General features: G+C 43.6%; 1 protein-coding gene across 2 annotated transcripts in view; it reads left to right on the top strand.

Moving 5' to 3' along the window:
• TGFBR3 (transforming growth factor beta receptor 3) overlaps positions 1-21,425 on the top strand; it is a 187,192-nt gene that overhangs the window by 128,301 nt on the left and 37,466 nt on the right. For both annotated transcript variants that reach the window (XM_044748975.2, XM_044748974.2), the window contains exons 5-8: positions 7,896-8,079; positions 12,485-12,653; positions 14,325-14,472; positions 19,786-19,975. In XM_044748975.2, coding sequence (XP_044604910.1) covers positions 7,896-8,079; positions 12,485-12,653; positions 14,325-14,472; positions 19,786-19,975 — 691 coding nt within the window. The remainder of the gene's footprint in view (positions 1-7,895; positions 8,080-12,484; positions 12,654-14,324; positions 14,473-19,785; positions 19,976-21,425) is intronic.

Raw genomic sequence — 21,425 nt, 5'->3', positions numbered from 1 at the left:
TGACAGGTGAGTAGACATGAAGAAGTTGAGATAAAGCTTCAGAGGAGACTTCACTGCTACCCATGATCTAGCGTGGCCTGCATTTTCATCAGGACCTTACATCTGAGAGCATTCTTTTTGGGGTAGGGGTCAAGGAAGCGGGCAGAGGGACTGGGACTAGATGAAGCCTGACAGTGTGGCACCATCCTCAGCAAAACTCCGATCTCCCTCCTCGCTGAAGACCAAACCGACTTGGGGGAGGCCCAGAGAGAGACTGTGATGCAACCGCCAGGCCTCTGAGTCAGTGATGTGCTGAGATAAGTGCTAAAACGAAAAGCCTCAGTTCCAGGAAAATGGTGACTGCGCCCGTTAGCCAAGATTTGTTCACTCTGCTCAGGCTCAGTCGAGGCTTCCGTGCATCTGCTGAGGACTTCAAGAGTTAAAGCTTAAATGCAGGTGTGGAAACAAAAGGGCTGGTTGCCTCTTTTGCTTTTTTCTTGCTCTTTTGGACAAGGTTGTTGAATCTGGTCCAGAAAAAATAATAAACTTGGCTCTTATTGCCTAGCCGTAAGTTCTTGTAATAAAACTCCCAGCACTGGCAGATAGAGTAATGTTCTGCTCTTTAAAAAAGTCTGGTAGCATAACCAGAATTTAAAATACAAATGCCGTGCGCAATTTAAGTAGGGAAGAGCATTCAGGAGAGGAGGGGGCCCAGCATGCGTCTCGGCAGCCCGGGATTTGTTAGACAGTAAAGTGCTTCACGTTCGCCCTTTCAGCAGATGCTTGCTAAGAATCGGGATTCTGGAGCTCCCTGCTCTGTTCATTCCCACAGGAAGACGTTTGTCATGTCAGGGAATGTCAGAGGATTGGATTTTAATTAGCAAGCAGGAGGAAAGTTCAGTGTATTCTGGGGGTCTGGGGGGAGAGGTGGAACTACTAAATGATTTAATAATTGGGGTTTAGGTGGAGTTATTGGGTGAAAAATCAAATCATTAACTTTATGGCCTGGAGGAAAGATCATTTCCTGGGCAGTGAGGGAAGTAAGGGCTGAGGAATGAAGAAATTATGGCCCATCCTTTCCTGTAAGTAGCAGCATTGAGCTTTCATGCAAAAAGCGATTACTGAGTCTCTGCTTTGTGCCTAGCGCTCTGCCAGGCCCACAAGATTCAGCACGAACAAGCACTTTCTTGACCCTCGAGGGGTTGTTCTTTGTCAAGTAGGGGTGGCAGGTTTGCTGAGAAATAGGTAGCAGTTACTGTGCGAGAGGGGCTGGACTAGAGCTACGCACAAGGCGCGGTGGGCAGCTCCATCCTGAGGAGAGAAAGGGAGCCTGGGAGGTTTCACAGAGAAAGTGATCCCTGGGGGAGGACAAGGAGCCGTTACCAAGTGATCAAGGCAGAGAAGAGCAGTCCAGGGGAGGAGCAGGACGTCAAAAGACCCGGCAGCCTGAAGCTGCATGATGTATTCTGCCACCATGAGTGGTGCCATATGGCGAGTGTGTGTGGGGAGGCGCTGGGAATTCAGGCGGGCAGAGGCCCTCACTGGTCATGTGCCAGTTAAGATGCTTAGATGCTGTCCTGCATCATCATGTGTTTACTTTTCAGAAAGATCTCGCAAGTGACAGTGTGGAAGAGGGGTAGAGGGAGATAGGATTGGCAACTTGGAAGGTAGGAAGGAGATTACTGTAATGGTTGAGATACCAGGTTGGTGGAGCTATAAGGGCCAGAAATGGGGTGGTAGCATGGTAAGAACCTACAACTAAGGTAGAAGGTGGGGATGGAATAAATAGCCTTGAAAAGCTTCTGCCATTTTATCCAAATATAAAATCCTTGCTTTTAACTTTCTTTCTTTTTTTTTTTTTTTTTTTTTGGTGAGGAAGATTTGCCCTGAGCTACCATCTGTTGCCAGTCTTCCTCTTTTTGCTTGAGGAAGATTGTCCCTGAGCTACCATCTGTGCCAGTCTTCCCCCATCTTGTATGTGGGACGCCGTCACAGCCTGGCTTGATGAGCAGTATATAGGTCTGCACTTGGGATCTGAACCCGCAAACCCCAGACCGCCAAAGGAGAGCGTGCACACTTAACCACTATGCCACCAGGCCAACCCTACTCTTAACATTTTTTAAAAACAATTCCAAATTCACACATGTAGTTATTTTCCCTGCAATAGTGATTGTAACCATGTTAGAAAAATATTTTCCCTTTTTCTTGTTTTTTGCTAATCTCTTTACATTTGCGTTCTTCCACAGACTTTAATCTAAGCCAGACTGTAGTAAGGGTACCACACCAGGAGGATTACGCAGGGCCTACAGCGGACTGGTAGAATAGAGGAATGACATTGGTATATCATGTCTTTATTTCAGCAGGGCTCTTGACAGCTCTAGCATGATGTCCTTACAAACAAGATGAGGACAGTTCTGTGGGATCACTTTGTAGTTGGTGAACAACCTGGGACCCCAGTAAGCGCTGTTTATTGTGCTTGGGTCAGCGTAGGCGTGTACCTGTAAGTCACAGACCTCAGTCTGGTCTTGGTCTTGTTCAGCTTCTTAGGGATTTATATGAACATGTAAAAGGCACGCATATGAAATTTAGAGATACTGGCAACTAACAGAATAAGGATCTTTATTGGTCTCTATAGACTTGAAATATGGATCTGAAGAATAAATATAAGACTCTATGTGAAAAGAATCACTGGTGTAAGGGAAGGATGCGAAGAGCCTCGACCTGATTATTTAAGATAAAGACCTGAGGATTTAGGTATCATCATCTCTACCACCACCTACGTCCCTGGTGTGAGCTGCCACTCTTTCTTCTCTGGATAATTCCAGAAGTCTACTGGTTTCCTGCTCCTTTTCTCCCTTTAGTCTAGACTGGACGTAGCAGCCAGTGATCCTGTGAAAGCATTTGGTAGGTGTTTTAATGAATTTTCAGTGGTGGCCCATCTCACCCACACTAAACACCATGGTTCTTAACAATGGTCCGCAAGGTCCTGTTGGACCTACTGGTGTCCTCTGAGCTCTCTGACCTATTCTGCTACCCATCTTGCCTCACCCCTGTGGCACAGCCAGCCTGGCCTCCCTGCTCCTCCTTCACTTGCTGCATCTCAGCCATGAGCGCTCTTACCCCTGATGTGCTCATGGCTTGCTCTTTGTCTCCTTCAGGACTTTAACTGCTCAGGAACTTTCTCAGACTTTCCCCATCACAACATTTAAAAGTATGGTACCCTCTCTTCTTCTCTCAGTTGGTTTGGTTCCACAGCACTGATTGCCCTATTACACGTTTTATTTATTTGTTTTGCTCCTCTGGCTCCCTTACTAGACTGTAAGCTCCACATGGATGGGGAATTTTGCCTTTCGCCTTCTCTGCTAGATCCCCCACACCTAAAGCAGTGTCCGGCTCAGAGTCAGCGGGCACTCAATAAGTATTTGTTGGATGTATGTTTAAAGCATAAATTAATGAATATGAGATAAGAGCAGAGTTCAGCTGATCTAAAAAGCTAATGTGATCTTGGACCTCCTGCAATCTTGGCCTCATGCGGTGTCTACATATATAAAGAAAGAAAGAGATTTATTGTCAGGAATTGGCTCACATGATTATGGAGACTATCAAGTCCAAAATCTGCAGAGCTGATGTCCAGTTTGAGTCCCACGGCCAGCAGGCTGCTGTAGAGCAAGGAAGAGCTGATGTCCCGTCAGGCAGGAGAACTCTCTCTTCCTCGGGGGAGGGTCAGCCTTTTCTTATAGTCAGGCCTTTAAGTGATAGGAAGAGGCCCGCACAAGTTAGGAAGGGCACTCTGTTTTACCTAGTCTATCAATTTAAATGTTAATCTCATCCAAAAACACCCTCACAGGAACACTCAGAATAGCGTTTGACCAAATATCTGGGCACCCCATGGTCCAGTCAAGTTGACACATAAAATTAACCATCACAGTACATTTGTTAGACTACATCCAAAACCCCAAGTCTTATCCCAGGCACCACATTTCAGAGACTGTGCTGATGAAGATCTGATGACCATAGTGTCTGGGGAGGAGTTGAGGAGGCTGGGGGAATTGCCCTAAAGAAGTGAAGTCATGATCAGGGTGGAGTGACATCTTCAGACCTTTGAAAGGCTTGTCTCACGGAGGGAAGAGGAGGGAATTCTTTGGTCTGGAAGGCACAGCTCAGACAAGTGGATAGAAAGTAAGAACGGAAATCTTCTGCCTTGGGAGCTGGCAAGGTCTTCTTTCTGAAAGGGTTCAAGCAGAGGCCATCTGTGACCAGGAGTCAGGAGTCTCCTGTTCTGGTCTTGTCCTGGTCTGATTCCCTGACCTTGGGTAGGCCATTAGCTTCTCTGAGGGTTCCTCCTCTCTACTGTGGAAATCATAGTAGCCTACCTTACAGGTCATCCTGAGGGTCAGATGGAAATAACAATACCTTCTAAAACTCAGTGGGGGTTGGGGGGCCTTTGTCAGCACCCAGCCTCGTCAGAGCCTGGAGAACTGGTGGTCAGAGGAGTGCTGACTAACCTCTTGCAGCAGAAAATTTCCACTGACCTGCAGTCAGGGACACTTCACCGGGCCTGGCAGCTTTGCCCTCCTCTTATTGGAATGCGCCTGAGGAGTGGCGGTTAACTCCTTGTCCAAATTCCTCAGCCCTGAGTGTGTGATCCTTGTTGCTGCTGGCCCGGGAGAAGACAGACTGGAGCAGGGCTGATGGTACGTGGAGGCATCAGCCAGGAGCTGCCCCTTCCTGAAGAATCAGCTAGACTCCAATAGCACTTTTCAGTTTCTTCAGGATACATTCTGAAGTCTCTCCCTATTTCTTCTCTTATTTGCGCTGTTCACATTCTTGCCTCTGGAACGTACCAGGGTAATAGATCCCACCTTCCACTCTCCAGAAGCGTACTCTATGTATAACGTATTTTAAACCTGCTTGTTTTACTTTATGGCTGTAACATGAATGAGGACAAAAGGATCAGACATCCCGGGGTGCTTGCCCTAACATTCAGAACTGTGCTGGCAGTGGGCCAGAGGCCTTTGGACTGTTACGGGTTTTTTCAGTGACAGGCTTGATAAAAATGACTTTTTTGCACAAGTGCTTTTCAATGAAAAGGTTTTTTACTACAGTGCTTATCAGAAGATCAGATAAACTTTGTTTGAAGTTCAGTGTTGCTGAGTAGCTGAACCTCAGAAGATTTATCCCCAGGGCCATGTGGTTATGGTTTGGCAGGTAAAGGGCACAGGAGCTTTTTCTTATGCAGGTGATGTCAAAGCAAGGTCGAAGCGAAACGGTCCCTGCTGGTTTGTTTGTAACTGGCATCAGGACATTTAGCAAATGTCGTTAGCACACTTGATAGCACTTTGTGGTGCCTGATAGCTAGTAGGTGTGCAGTAAATGGTAACTATTGTTAATGGTCCTAGTTTATGCCCAGCCTATTAATGATTAGTTCTGGGCTTTCCAAGCCAATAAAAACCAAAAAGCTTCTCTTATTCTTTATTAAGTTCTAAACAGCCCGATTTCCAGCGTGGAAAGGAGTGATAGTAACATTCAGTCGGTCCAAGGTGTAGACCAAGATTTCTCAGTCACAGTACTATTGACATTTTGGATAGTTCTTTACTGTGGGGCTGCCCTGTGCATTGTAAGATGTTTAGCAGCATCCCTGGCCCTACTTGCTGGATGCCAGTAGCTCCTACCTCGCAGTTGTGACAATCAAAAATGTTTCCAGACATTGCCAAAAGTCCCCTGGGGGACAAAAGCACCCCTGGTTAAGAACCACTTGTGTAAAGGAAGCTGCAAAATGCCCACAAGAGGCCTGACCTAGAACAGTGCTTTTCAAATCTAATCATCCAGGGAGCTTTAAAATATTTCGATGTCTGCGTCTCACCCCAAAGATTCCAGTTGGTCTGGGATGTGGCCTGGTCCTCAGGATATTCAGAAGCTCTTAGGTGCTTCTGGTTTTCAGCCAAGAGGGAGACCACAGCATTAGTAGGTCATGGAATCAATTAAGTGAGGTACTTCTTTGCTAGCATAAAAATATATATAGATATATATATATATATATGTAGGGGCTGGCCTGGTGGCGCAGCGGTTAAGTTCTCACATTCCGCTTCAGGGGCCCAGGGTTCACTGGTTCAGATCCCAGGTGCGGACATGGCACTGCTTGGCAAGCCATGCTGTGGTAGGCGTCCCAATATAAAGTAGAGGAAGATGGGCATGGATGTTAGCTCAGGGCCAGTCTTCCTCAGTGAAAAGAGGAGGATTGGCAGCAGATGTTAGCTCAGGGCTAATCCTCCTCCTAAAAAATAAATAAATAAATAAGTAAATAAATAAATAAATATATAATTAAATAGAAAATATTAATGCCTAGCACGATAGTTGGGGTAAGTACTATTTTCTATGTGTGTTATGGTTGAAAATGCTGCTGTAAGCGATAGAACCATAAGCAAAATCCCTGCCCTCAGCCTGTTTGTACTCTAGCTGTTTATAACCTCTTCAGAAATGGTTTGCTTTTTGTTAATGATAAATAGTTAATGTGAAACTTAATACAAGACATTTATAGTTCGATGACTTGGGAATTTGTGAGCCATTTTGCTCATATTTTGAGGTTTCACCCTAACATTGATAAAAATCTCTTTATTTTATAAATGTGAGCCAATAAAGATGACACACATGTTTTCACCAGCAACTAAATTTGATTATAGTACAGCGAGAAGATGATAATTTTCCCCCGTTGTGTGTTAATTATACATACCATGATTTGCTAGGTCAGTGAGGGTCTCTAGATACCTCCAACAAGAATGTGGGACTTGCGTAAATCATCCTGAAAGCTTTATTACGATCAGCCTCACAGCCTCTTGACTTCATTGTCTATGGGAATTTGGGGGTCTTACAAAATAAACTGCAGTACACATTCATCTCAGTGCTGTGCGGCAGTGTGATCTGGCCGTTCCTTTTATCTCAGAGCTCAGGAGAACCTAAACCCAGGGGACTCTGGCTGTGTCCCTGTGGTGGTGCTTCTGCAGCTGTGGAGGACCTGGAAGTCAAGTTCACTTGCTAGTAGGACTTTGGGATCACTTGCCCTGATCCCGAAGCCCATTACAAGCCCACGACAACACTCACCAGGATGTCCCACTTACTTGAAGCACTTTATTTGAAAGGTGGCCCTTCAATTAGATATCTGGAAAATAGCAGTGATAATTCTTATGATTACTCACAATGCGGTATGCAGTCTCTCATCACAATGCTCTTTTTTTTTTTTTCCTGCTTTTATCTCCCCAACCCCCCCCTGGACATAGTTGTATATCTTAGTTGCACATCCTTCTAGTTGTGGGATGTGGGACACCGCATCAACGTGGCCTGACCAGCCGTGCCATGTCCACGCCCAGGATCCGAACCCTGGGCCGCCGCAGCGGAGCGCGTGAACTTAACCACTCAGCCACAGAGCCGGCCCCATCATCACAATGCTCTTTAAGAGTCAAAGGGACAGGGGCTGGCCCCGTGGCCGAGTGGTTAAGTTTGCACGCTCTGCTGCAGGCGGCCCAGTGTTTTGTTGGTTTGAATCCTGGGCGTGGACATGACACTGCTCATCAAACCACGCTGAGGCAGCGTCCCACATACCACAACTAGAAGGACCCACAACGAAGAATATACAACTGTGTACCAGGGGGCTTTGGGGAGAAAAAGGAAAAAATAAAGTCTTTAAAAAAAAAAAGAGTTCAAAGGGACATCCTGCGCTGTTGGTAGTTTTGTCATTACCTGGGAGAAGTAGCGTTGGGATTATTTCTTGAATCAGCTGCTGGAAAAAGATGACCTGCCTGTATAACAAAGCGAAGAGGGTTGGATTGACAAATATCCATTAGTTGTCCAATAAATGCTGTCTCTATAATTTAGCTCCGGGTGACTACACCGTGTTAAATATATGATTTTATTTCTTCTAGGTGTCTGAGGGTTCTGTGGTCCACTTTTCATCAGGAAACTTCTCCTTGTCAGCAGAAACAGAAGAAAGGAGCTTCCCCCATGGAAATGAACATCTGTTAAATTGGGCCCGAAAGGAGTATGGAGCGGTTACTTCATTCACTGAACTCAAGATAGCAAGAAACATTTATATTAAAGTCGGGGAAGGTAAATTTTATGTGGTTTCAATTAATGACTGATTTACGACAGTCGGTTGTTTTCTTTTCTGAGACTAGGCAGTTAGGGAGGAATCATAGAATCACAAAATGTTGGAGCTGGCAGGGACCTGAGGCATCTCTGGGGCCTGCTCCTACCACGTCCCCCCTTCCCTTTTTTCCTTCTGAGGAAACAGACCTGGTAATGGCCAAGTGAGAAATGGGGAGTAGCATGGTTGAGAGAGGTTGTGGTGTTGGATTTAGAAGACGTCGGTGCACAGAAGTCAGAAGTGAGTGGAAGGCAGGAAGCTGAGGGTGTGGGAAAGGAGATGGCAACTGATGGGATGAAAGAGACGTTAGCAGGATGGGTCAACAGTTAGGGCTTCCTCTTACCTATTATTCTGCAAACATTGGAAGCCAGTGTCAGTTTATGGTCTCATGACATCAGTTAAATTTTGGACAGTAGCAAAGGAAAAGTGTTTGAATATATTTTTAATACCGATGCCTGTTACAAAGACAAATTATTGGAGAAAGGAACTGTGTCACCTTGATAAGAGATTGCCCATTTTAATTTCCTTGCCTTGCAGAGGGATATAAATACCAGTGACTCAATTTTGAAAGCATATAACTTTCTTAATAACTTCTTTATCATTATTTTAGTTAAATGCATTTGGAGGCCCCATAAGTTGCTAGAAATAACAACTCTTGTGAATGGATCCTTATTATAGTCAGATGATTGTGTGGAAACTGCATTTCAGGTGTTCAGCGTCCGTCTGCTTTCTGCTGGATTCTACAGCAGTTGTCACCTCCTCCACAGACAGCGTGGCACTGCAGGGTGGGTTGTCGAAGGCTCCTTGCAGCCCTTGTTTGGATCTGGGCTGCTGGTCAGATGCAGGAAAAGTAGACACTGCTATTGAGTGTGTGCTGCATGCAGAGGCCACATCAGGTGCTTTCACATGTACCCTACGTAACCCCGCCAGTAATCCTAGGAGGAAACCATCATTTCCACCATTTTACAGAGGGGTTAGTGGAAGGTTAAGCTAACTTACTTAAATCCAGATTACTAGCAAGTGGCAAAGCCAGAACTCAAACCCAGGTTTCCTGGCTCTTGAGGCTAATGCCTGATGCTGTATTTTAAGTCTTAGCCAAAGAAGCATAACCTAAACATGAAAGTGGGCCACCTGGATGGAAAGACTTGTTTAGCCGAGTAGAGAAAAGAGGAGTTTTAGATGAGAGTTGGGTTCAAAAAGTTGAAGTTTGTTACTTAACTCTCGTGGTAGTCAGGTAGCTAATAATAGAGGTCAAGTCTCATTGGAGCAAAATGAAAAATCCCTTTTAACAAAGGATCTAAGCCCTGGCCAATGGTCTGCATTTCTGAAGCAGAATTCTGGTAGCGTGAAAGAATGTTGATTACCCCCTTGGAATTTGTTAGAATAAGAAAATGTTATAGTTAGATTTAGAACGTTGGGCTCTGTTCTCTTGACAGCACATGAGCTTCTATGAACAGCTGTAGCCTGCCCTGAGAGAAGGGTTAAGTGACTTCCCCAAGGCCACACACTGGGTTGGGAAGAACTTAAAGGACCTGTTGATAACAGCTTTGGAGCCTCTGAGACTTGACTCCAGCCACCAGTTGGGAATAAGTCCCTGGCCCACACTGTGGAGAGGAGCAGTTAAGAGAAGCGAGGGTGCTTGGTTAGGTTGGTGGATCACAAGGTGATGTCGTTTATCACCATTGATCTGACTCCACTGAGTAAGCCTCATCCGCTAGCTTCCCAGAACCTGACCTGTCTCTACCCGACTTGTACCCAGATATCCCAGGCTGTGAGCCTCCTCTTGCTCTATTCCCAGTAGTTCTCAAAGTGTAGTCCCCACCCCAGCAGCATCCTCATCACCTGGGAACTTGTTAGAAATGCCAGTTCTTGGGCCACCCCTGACCAAGTGAATCAGAAATACTGGGGCTGGAATCCAAACATCTGTGTTTAACAAGCCTTCCAGGTGATTCTGATGCTTGCTGACATCTGAGAACTACTGCTCTAACCTGTGTACCTAGAGCAGAAGAAGTGAGGAGTTTTGGTTCTTATCCCAACTGGTCTCGTTAACTGTGAGGCTTCAAGCAACACTCATTTGCCACCAGAGCCTCAGTTTCCACCGCAGTAAAACGAGGAATTTGCATTACCTCCCAGGCTCTCCAAGTGTATTATTCTAGCTCTCAAAGGCATTTGTCAATCCTTTCCTAAAATACAAATAAGCATGTGACTTTTTCCCCCCCAAACTTGCCAGGTTTCTATCCGGGGATTCCCCATTGTGGTTTCCTTTCTACTTGGCAGTTGCTGTAAGTTTTGATGCCAGGCATGCGGGAGGTCATTTAGGGGGGAAGAAAACCACGCACACACTTGCACACACAACAAAAAGTGATCAGCTTGTTCAGCTTAGTGACAGTGGCCTCTAGGACTTGAGCCCTTAATTACAGCAACTTTTAAACAGACTTTTCCTAGTGGCTTAGGAGGGTCACAGTATGGGTAAGTTTTTCATTATTTGTCTCAAATCTCACATCAACATTTGTTAATTCAGGAAACCTATACCATGTGCCTACTATATGCCAGCTGCAAACCAGACACACCTAGGAACTAGATATATAGGCCAGAGTCCCAGGAGGGTCCTAGTCTCTTGAGTTCCAAACTGGCCTGTCCCTGGCCCATGCACACACCCTCTGATTCTTGATTAAATTTCAGCCTTGTCACCCCAAGATCATCTTCTGTCCTGTGATCTGGGGGAGGCGTCCGCAGGGCTGCAGCTGCAGAGTGTGCGTTCTTCATCTGCTCATCTGGCGAAACCCTCAGCAGATGTGGAGGGGAGTCTGCTCCAGCAGCCTGAGTCGGCGGAGCCCTGGCCTCTTCTGAGGGGATCTTTAGGGAACAATGCAGAGTGCAGAGCCAGGACGCCTTTGCAATGAACCTATAGGCAGGGGCCTTCAGAGCTCCTCTGGTCCCCTCTGCTCTAGGGGTGGTGCTGGGGGCACCATGGTATGCAGAGCCACGATGCCACAGTGTGTGCTGTGGACTTCAGCACAAGGGAAGTCGCACAAATTACATGGGGGTGGGGGAGGGCAGTATCAACCCAGTCTTGAGAGCTCCTGGGCTGATTCCTCTCTCCTGAGAGAGACTTGCATGTGGATTTGAACCCTAGCATCCTATCCGTTAAATGAAAAAGGCAGAAATCTGTTTCATTAAAGCGCCAGGGCTCTGATTAATTACCCCTTCTGAAAAAAAAGTTTGCTACACCTAGAACTTCCTTGACATTGGTCCCAGCTGTCACACTGCCAGCAGTTTCAAGTTCTGTTTAAACATTTAAACCACTGGATGGAAATCCCATCAACCACAGTGTTGTGTCAACGGCATGTGCCGTTGGGGGAGTATCTTCAGACTCTTGGTACTTGCATCACTTTCCCTGGTGGAGGTGACAAGCAGCCCTCAGCACAATGAGATAATGTTTATAAAAGCAGCTTGTTAACTGTAAAGCGCCATACAAACATTAGTGGTCTGTGTCAAGATTGTGAGAAAGTGAAAGTCTGCCCCCACTGCTTCCCCTAAAACTTCAGGCTTTAGAGTATACATGCTCTGAGGAAGACATTTGAGGGAGTGATTAATTCTACATGGTGGGCCATAGAATTAGTTAGGTGACTGGTTCTCCTATTAACTGGAGTAGCAAATATCCACAGAGGAGCATATTTGGGGATAGGAGGGATAATTGGATTCAGTGTTAAGTATGCTGACTGAAATATCTATTGGATTTTTAGGCGGGAGGTGCTTGATAAACAGATGACAATACAGGTGTGCAGCTCAGAAAAGGAGTCATGATCTGGGTACCAGTTGAAGCTGTGGGAGTGATTGAGATCATCTAGGAAGAATATGACACAAAAAGAGGATTCAGGAAGGAACTGAGCTTCTTAGCCTTGGTTTGTATCAGGATCAACTATGGAGCTTTTCAAAAAGAAAGCTTCCTAGGCTCCACCTAGATCTTTGGAATCAGACTCTGGGATGCGGTCCAAACAGGTGGATTGTGATGTGCTCTGAAGATTGAGGACCACTGGTATTTAAAGGATGAGCAGAGGATGAGAAGCCAGTGAAAGAGACTGAAAGATAGAGGAAATGGATGAGGACAAAGAAGTGTCACAGAGAACAAGAAAGGGAGGGTTTAGACCAAAACAAGCCACTAGAGTTGTCAGTAGGAGGTCGCTGGTGACCATAGGGATAGCATTTCAGGGCAGTGGTTGAGGCATTCATTCTAAGGCCCTTCCTTAGGCTTTGGTTCCCTGTGTCCTGCACTTGCTGGGTGTCACTGTCACCTTCTTTCCTTTGAGTCTGGGTGCCACATAGCTCAGTGATCTGACAGATTGTCCTGTGCTGCTTTACTTTCAGATCAAGTGTTCCCTCCCACCTGCAACATAGGGAAGAATTTTCTCTCACTCAATTACCTTGCCGAATACCTTCAGCCCAAAGCCGCAGAAGGGTGTGTGATATCCAGCCAGCCCCAGGATAAGGAGGTTCACATCATCGAGTTAATCACCCCAAACTCTAACCCCTACAGGTGAGTGAGTGTGTGTGTGTATGTGTGGGTAGGTGGGTGTCTAAACCGAGAAGAGATGAAAATAAAGATCTTCCCTGACTTGAGGCAGGGAGAGGCTCAGCCCTCCCTGTGCAGGAGGGAGGGAGACAGGGAGCCATCGATGCTTTGGGTGAGATTCACAGAAGCTGTGAAGAAAGGAGTAAAGGCATCAGTGATGTACTTTATTTTTGCATCTGTCTCCAGATCCCCAATATTGCAGATGAGCTCCTGAAGCCTATTCTGAACTTTTGGGTACTAATTATAGACACAGTCACTCTTGCTCCATCATCATCTCCTTTGACTGAGGTTATCCCTGATAAGAAAATTACAGAATGTACCTTATTAACAATTATCATTTTAATAACATTCTGTTTTTAATAAGGTTCTGTTCATAGTGTCCTCAGAACACTTTTGCATTCATGACTGTTTAATGCTGTGTGTGTGGTTTTTTGTGTGTGTTGGGGGTGTGGCCCTTCATGATGACACACCAAAGAGCCGTTGGACACAACTTGCCTCTCCCTGTGTTCTTGTTCGCCCCCTCCCACCCTCAGCTTCCGCCCCAGGACTGGAAATTTAGCCCTCCCTGTCAAGAATGATTAGGGAATTAAAAAAGGGGGAGGAAGTAGGCCCTTCTCCCCTTTAGCCTGCATTTCGTGTGGACTAGTGACTTAAAATGTAAGTTTATATTAGAGAGGGATTTAAAAGTTAAAATTCTAATCAAATTTTGATTTTAAAAGTGAATAAACTACAGATCAGTTTTAGTCAGATTCCATTTTGTGCCACGTGAAGAATTTTGTGGAAAATTAAAAGGGAATGGGAATAGAAGCAGTCTGGCAAAAGTGCTTAGATATCGAGCCTATGGCTTCACTGGAGTACATCATTCATTCTATGCTTTACTAGTGTGTAAAACCGAGATGGAAAGAAAGACTTTCCTTTAAATTCAGAATGACAGACATTATTGTTTGGGAAAAATTCTCTTTTATGCTGAATTCTTAGAAGTTTGGGTTGGGTTCATCAATTTTCCAGTAATCACTTGGTTGACCATCTGTTTCTTTATTTTAATAACTATATATCCAGAAGTTTGGGAAAGTAAATGCAGATATTCTGTAGCAAATGTTAATGTCTTAAGCAAACCTTGCATAAGTCAAGAAATTCTCCGGTTTTTTGCCTCTCATTTTATTCTAAAGTTTCCTAATTTTTTTCCTCCTCCCTGCCGCCACCCCCCCCCCCCCCAAACTGCTGCCCACTTCTGGCTTTGAAGGATTTTGAACATACTGCAAATTGGAAAGTTACACATTGAAGGTGTTGAAGGTAGAAAAAGCAACAATTCTGCTTCAAAAGTAAACTCTTCTGGTTTGTTCAAGTCCATTTCAAACAGTGGCTGCCTTAAGTAACCTCCTCCTCACCCCCCCCGAAAAGAAGAGAAAAATTTTAGTGGCTAATTATCAGCAGGCGTATTTTTCTATTGTTATATAAAACCATTTTGTTATGTGTGCACTTACAATCTGTTTTGCACATGTCATTTGCCTGGGATCGACTCCAGCTTTTTAATCAACTGGCCAGACACTGGAAACACGAAGACTTGGAAGAGAAGAGATAGTTGCAACTTTCTGCCATTTGGGTCCTAACTCTGCCTTTGTTTTCCATTCCCAGTGCTTTCCAGGTGGATATAGTAATTGACATAAGACCTTCTCGAAAGGATCCTGAGGTGGTCAAAAATCTCATCCTGATCTTGAAGTGCAAAAAGTCTGTCAACTGGGTGATCAAGTCTTTTGATGTTAAGGGAAACCTGAAAGTTATTGTAAGTTGGTTGAGCATCTCTTCGTTTTGTTGAATGGCAATAATTCAAGCTGTGCTTATACGTGTTATTTATGTAAAGTTTCTGCCTCTTTGGACTCTCTGTGCTCTCTCAGTTATTTTTCACTTTGTAAAATAGGCTGTTCCTTGGTTTCTCTTGACAAGGGTGGACAGTGTGGTGGTTAAAAGCATGGCCTCTGGGGTCAAGGCAGACTCGATTTGAGTCCAGACTCTGCCATGTCCTTTAACCTCAGTTGCCCCATTTGTGAAATTCCTAAAATGTATTACTGTACTTTCCAGTCCTCGTAAGTGTAAAACAATGAACACAATTATGCCTTTCGTGGTTGAGAGTCCTGTGAGGGCCTCAGTATCATGGTCCTGAGTATCAGCTCTCACTTTGGGGTTAGGTATTTAAGGAAGGTGTGGGAAATTAGACTGACTCCAGCTCCTACTGTTGACTTTTCTTTTTGAGATCAATATGTGGTATTGGCTTGTCTTTTCGCTTCCTTCTACCTTTTAAAGGTAAAACACTGATTAAAGAATCACAGTGTTGGAGAGGTTAGTGAGATAATGCAAGAAAAATATCTCCCAGCCTGTTTCCTAAGCATTATATTTCATGAGGGAAATACACCTTAGAGGCTTAGCTGGTTGGCGTGATAGGCACACAGCAGCTAGTTTCCCGAAAAGTTGAATGTTGACATTTGGTAAAATAACTTTTTTCAAATATGTTTAGAGAGATAACTGTTTGACAGAATATTGGTGTGAGTTACATTGAAAGTTAAAGAAAAAGCCCTCTCCTCATTTTTAAGAAGATAATTACCTTAGCATCTCTTGTAGACTCCAATTTTTGTGCATTGTCTTTTTAAAAAATTGTGGCTGGTTTGTCTTGCATTGAATCAATCGGAGTGGTTTTGTGTGTTCAATATTTTGGGAGAGGGATGCCTTTGGTTTTGGTATTTACTCATTCATGGCACCTTCTGTGTGATGCAGCAGTGAACAGAGCCAGCAGTCCCCTAGGCAACGTCATGTACGAGGCTCACCAGAGGCAGCAGGCAAAAGCCACGCACACACAAATCTTAATTTTAAAGTAATCGTTTCTGGTTCCTGTCGGTTTTTGGTTTATTTTATTTTTTTTTTAACTTTGAGAGGATCCCAATAAGCCATCATGTGTAATGGTGAGACATTAATTTGGCGTTGAGCACAAAGCCCAGCTGCGATTTTCTGAAGTCAGAGCTGTTTTGATTGCCTTCCCTGGCATGAGGGGTGTTGGTGACCTGGGGTGTCTGCAGCCTTTGCTGCCTGGCACACCAACCAAATGTTTTTAATTTCAGAATAACAAAAACAGGAAAGGGAATCATGCTTTGAAAGGCAAAAACATACGGTACATTTTAATTCCCTGCTGGAGTTCTTGTGTAAATGCTCTTTTGGCCCTAACCATTCAATGGCTCTTTCTCTCCCTGAGTATGTGTGCCTGGTCCATGGCAGTCCTGGAGTTCGCTTTGAGTGTCCCCACTTCTTGTATGAATCAGAAAGGCTAGAAATTAGACTGCTCATCCCAGTGCAAGATCTGTTTATATTCCTCTCCTTGGCTGTACTCCTGTTCCAGGCCAATTTTGGACAATGCATGACAACATTACTAAACAATTAGGTAATGTTTCACGATGTTCTTTTTTATTCCCCCAATCAGTTTCATGCTTTGAGATTTCCTAACTCCCTGTCTCAGATGTGAATTCTGACTATGCTGTGGGGGCCAGGTACCTGCTAATAAAAGGCATACATTTGCTCTTAGAAAGGGGGAAATGGTTTATAGTGACCTTGTGTCTATTAGTCCCTTCAGGGACAGCATGGTAGAGTAGAAAGAACCCTGGCTTTGGTGCCAGGCCAGGCTGGATTCGAATCACATCTCCAATTGTCATTACTCCCAGTAGTTATTGGGCAAGCCAATTGGACTCTGAGTCTGTTTCCTTACCTGTGAAATAGGTACAATGATGGTGCTCACCTTGAGAGTTATTGTGAGGTTTGGCAGAGTTCATTATTGATTAATGCATTTATTCATTCAACAAGTAGTTGTAGGTGCCTAGTGGGTCTTTCATTTGAAGCACTTGGCGCACTGCCTGACAAGTTGAATACTCAGCTACATGTGCTACTTCTCTGAGCCTCAGCTTCCCCTTCTCTAACAAAGGAATAGTAATGCCTATCTCCTTATATTTTGGAGGAGAATTAAATAAGATAACAAATGTAAAGCTCCCAGCACAGGGCCTGCTGTAAAAAGGGAATTCATCTTTCTTCCGTAAGCAGCTCTTTAAAAGTTTGTCTATAGGAGCAATTAACTTCTTTAAACAAGGTAAAAACAAAGAAAAATGCCTACTAAAGGAATAGTAAGGAACTTGATGGGGTGAGTTTAAAGAAGAGCCACATTAAACATGGCTGACGTATATGTGTGTGTGTATGTGTGTGTCCGGGTTGGGACATGGGCAGAATGCATCCTCCAAATGACAGAATGGTCCAACGAGATGCAAAGAGCTATACTGTGGGCAAGAATGGGAATACTAGAAGTGTCCACATTGCCACACCCAGCTCTAGCTTTTCTTCAGGTCCCTTAGGGACCATGCATAATCACATTTTGGAAGAACCTCCAAAACGTAAAAGAATAGATGGGGGAAACTTGTTAAAATTTCCTGTTGTGGTACTTCATATAGCCTCCAGACTTCAAGGTTGGCGGCAGCCAGCTTGTTCTTAGAAGGTGATTTTAATCCCAGTGGCAATATTCGCTACACTCTCTGACCAGCCCCTCCTCCAGGCCTCTGTCCTCTACACCAACAGCTCTGATGCAAATGTCTGTTGGGCGGTGTGGGGGTAGGGGGAGGCCCTCAGACTCTACCTGGCTCACCATCCTTCACAAGGATGTGGCTGGGAAAGATGGCTGAGGCATTTGGAGAGTCCCTTGAACACTCAATTGGAGTAGCTACACTGAGGCCTTGGGAAAGCCCGGGACTCCTAGAAATACAGAATGAGGAATTCACTCATTGCTGGGAACCAACTTGCCTGCCATGCTTTACAATCATATAGATAGATTTCTAGCCATGTAAGTCCCGAGACGTAATCAATATGAGTTGTACTGACAGCTCCTAGAGTTAATGTGGAAAGGTGTGAACAAGTTATTCCATATCGGTACAAAAAGGACAGGTGGCAGTTATGATGGTAGTATCCTGGAAATACAGTATTTTCTCAGCTGTCCAGCAACATGAAAGACTAGGGCAGATGAGGCCAAGCAGTATCGTTTAGGCCAGTGTTGCAACTCCAGCCAATCCAAACGACGTGCTGCTTTGAAAGCCTGGAAGAGGCTGAGCCTAAGAAACTGCTGTTGACTCAATGAATAAAAAGTTCTAAGAACAAATTGAATCCTTCTTTACCTCATTTTAGTCTTCTTTCTTTTTGGTTTTTAACTCTTCCTTCCCCTAAGGAGTTTTCTCTGAATCAGAGTAAGAACTAGAATATTCCAACCTATGAAACTGAGTTCTTTTGCCGATGGCTACCGAACTTGGTTAAAACTCCATCTGGTTAACTTACCATGCACTGTGTGCCTGACTGTGACTGCTGCTCTGGCAGTTTTTCCTCAGATAAACACTTTGGGTAACAGAAAATGAGACTGCGTGAGATCCTTTAAGCTTTGACTTGAAAATATGTGTCCTCAGCCAATATCCCACAACTGAAGATGCCAAGAGAACTTAGAGCCTGTGAATCTTCTATGGTTTTACAGTGGGAAAGGATTAATATTTAGTCATGTTAAGGGCAAACAGAATGAGAAACAAATGGGGAATTTAGGAAAAATGCTGTATGTATGCAGGAGAAAATAATTGGGCATGGAAATTAAAGTGATTTTTATACGGCATGAAAACGGCATAATCTGCGTGCTGGAAGGGCTTGCCAGGCCTGGTCGAGCAGTGGTTGAAAATGTGGGGCCTTCTCTTTGGGGTCCCCCCTGCAGTATTCAGCTCCCTCACCACCTGACAAGATCTGCTATAGGAGTCAGGAGGTGGTGTGGAAATTTACCTTCCATATCCTGGGTACTCGGGGTCCTTTTATATCCTTTCTCGGAAAGATTTCTATCATTCAATTTAAATTTTGTAACTGATTACCAAGGGAAAGCCAATGTTAAGACTTACTTGTATTGTTGGGTAAAATATTGGTACTTTAAGGGACAGTAACCTAAATTCACTAATTAATATTTAGAACATAAAATCTAAGCATATTCAGTTAATAAAATTGGCAAATGAATATAATTACAGGCTTGCCAAATTGATCATAAACTGTAAATGAAATATAAACATCAGTTGTTTCACCATATGGAATTTAATAGTTTACAAAGTTGAGATGGTCTCCATACTGAAGTAACTAAGGTGTCCCTTCTTTCATGTAAATCTAGGGTATAGGGAGTAGAAGCACAGGCTTTTTTTTTTTTTTTGGCAATATAAAATGCACACCTGTATACTTTATGCATAATTTTAAATAAAAATAAGGGTGGGCGAAAGGGATAAAGGGGCACATGTGTATGATGACAGATAAAAATTAGACTATTGGTGGAGCTGGCCTGGTGGCATAGTGGTTAAGTTCATATGCTCCGCTTCGGTGGCCCAGGGTTTGCAGGTTCACATCCCGGGCACGACCTACACACTGTTCACCAAGCCATGCTGTAGCAGCGTTGCACATAGAGAAAAACAGAGGAAGACTGGCACAGATGTTAGCTCAGGGACAATCTTCCTCAAGCAAAAAGAGGAAGATCAGCAACAGATGTTAGCTCAGGGCCAATCTTCCTCACCAAAAAAAGAAAATTAGACTATCAATGGTAAGCATGATGCAGCCTATACAGAAACTGATAAAGAGTAATGTACACCTGAAATTATACAATGTTATAAACCACTAGGACCTAAAAAAAAAGAGAAACATGTAAAAGAGTAAGTAAAAATAAGGGAAAGTCCTGTATACAAGTTTGGTATGTGTGTGTTAATAATTTAAACGTTAAACTAACTGCAGTAACATACTGGATATGCTTAATATGTAACTACTTAGCTGTCATTGGATTACTTTTATCAACGTAAGGAACCCAAATGATATGATCAAATAGCATGAATAGTTTTCTTTTAATCTGCTCTTAAAGATTTTCACATCAGTGTTCTTAGCCCAAGGAAAATAGGAATCAAAAGAATAAATAATTCCCTCATAAACAATATAGAATCTATTGGTTTCAGATAGTTATTCTTATTTAAAGCACTGTTTAATTTTAGATTCATTAGTGAAATTTTGCTGTTATCTTCAGGCTCCTAACAGTATTGGCTTTGGGAAAGAGAGTGAAAGATCCATGATAATGACCAAATCAATAAGAGATGACATTCCTTCAACCCAAGAGAATCTGGTCAAGTGGGCTTTGGACAATGGCTATAGTCCAGTAACATCATACACAGTGGCTCCTGTGGCTAATAGATTTCATCTTCGGCTTGAAAACAATGGTAAGTGTGATTTTTTTTTTTTTAACTGTATTAAAAATGTCCCCCAAATGAAGCTTTCCAATGAGGAACTCTTCTTGCAGCTTATATGGTGCTGTTTTTCTATTGCAAATTTTATGATTTATTTGACTTCTTTTTACTGAAAAGCTTAAAGTTATCTGGAATTGTGATTATTTTGAGGAAACTATGTTTAATACAGATGTTTCAGTCACACACAGTTGATATTATAGATCACCTTCACTGTGATTGCATTAAGGATAGATTAGCCTGGCTGCTTCTTGCTGTGGTACCTAATAATCACTTACAGCTGAGAGCCAGGGCAGTTGGGACTGCAGGAGAGAAGTCCTAGGTCAGGCTGTGTCTTATAGGAAAATAGTCACAAGGACTCATCTATGTGCTTTCTCATTCTCACCATAGAGGGAATGCAGGAGTTATTACCCCAGTTTGATGGAGCAGAAAGCAGAGGTTTAACAAGTTCTTGGGGTTTTCCAGAGTCTCATTGCTAGCAAGACTCAAATCCTAAGTTTTCTAACCCCATAGTACTGCCCCTGAGTGCAGTGCCGATAGAATGCAGGTTAGGAGTACAGGCTCAAGTCCTACCTCCGCCATTATTCACTGGTGGCAGGAGTTGCTTAGCCTCTGAGCCTCAGGTTGTTCCTCCTCAGTAATGTCGGGGAAGCAATAGGCCCTCCCTCACAGGGTTGTTGTGAAGGATATTGTCAAATATAAATGAAAAACCCTCCAAAGCTCTGATTGCTTTTCGACCCACGCAGCTGTGCCATCTTTTTCAAAAAGATAGTATTGAAGGAGAGTTTTGTCCGCTGGTCCTCTTCACTTCCAGCTCCCACTGAGATGGATTGACCTCAAGCATACGTCCATTGTCTTTGGAGAGTGGATGTCAAGAAGACTGGGGAAATTTTTTTTCCTCTAAATTGTTGAAAATATGACAAAACACCAAGTATTGATTGTATGGAAATACGTCTTCCCCTTTGAAGGAATAAGTGTGCCTAAGCAACTGTTTCTTTTTTCCTTCAGGACTAAGTTCTAAAAGGCTAAGTTGCCCAGATACCTTTTAGAATTTAGCAGTCAAAAAGGAGGTAGCAAATAATTTTAAAATACCAATATTATTTTAAGAAATCTTTATAGAGAAACTATTCTAAAGAATCTCTAGATTCAAGGAAGTATTTCAGTGGCATTTGAATGGAATCACATTGTCCCACACAACTTATTCAAGTTACAGATTTTTTATAGCTTGTAGGGCCTTAGAAATCATCTAATCCAATGGTTCCCAACCTTGGCTATATGATGGAATCATACGGAGAGCTTTAAAACATATTAGTGACTAGATACCACTCTAGAGAGTCTGATTTTTAACCACCCTGGGGTATAGCCTTGGCATAAGGATTTTTTTTAAAACTCCCGAAGTGCTTTTAATGTACAAATTTGAGAACCA

This window comes from Equus asinus, chromosome 16, assembly GCF_041296235.1.
Source record: "Equus asinus isolate D_3611 breed Donkey chromosome 16, EquAss-T2T_v2, whole genome shotgun sequence".
Lineage (NCBI taxonomy): Eukaryota > Metazoa > Chordata > Mammalia > Perissodactyla > Equidae > Equus > Equus asinus.
This window is presented reverse-complemented; position numbering and strand designations above follow the sequence as displayed.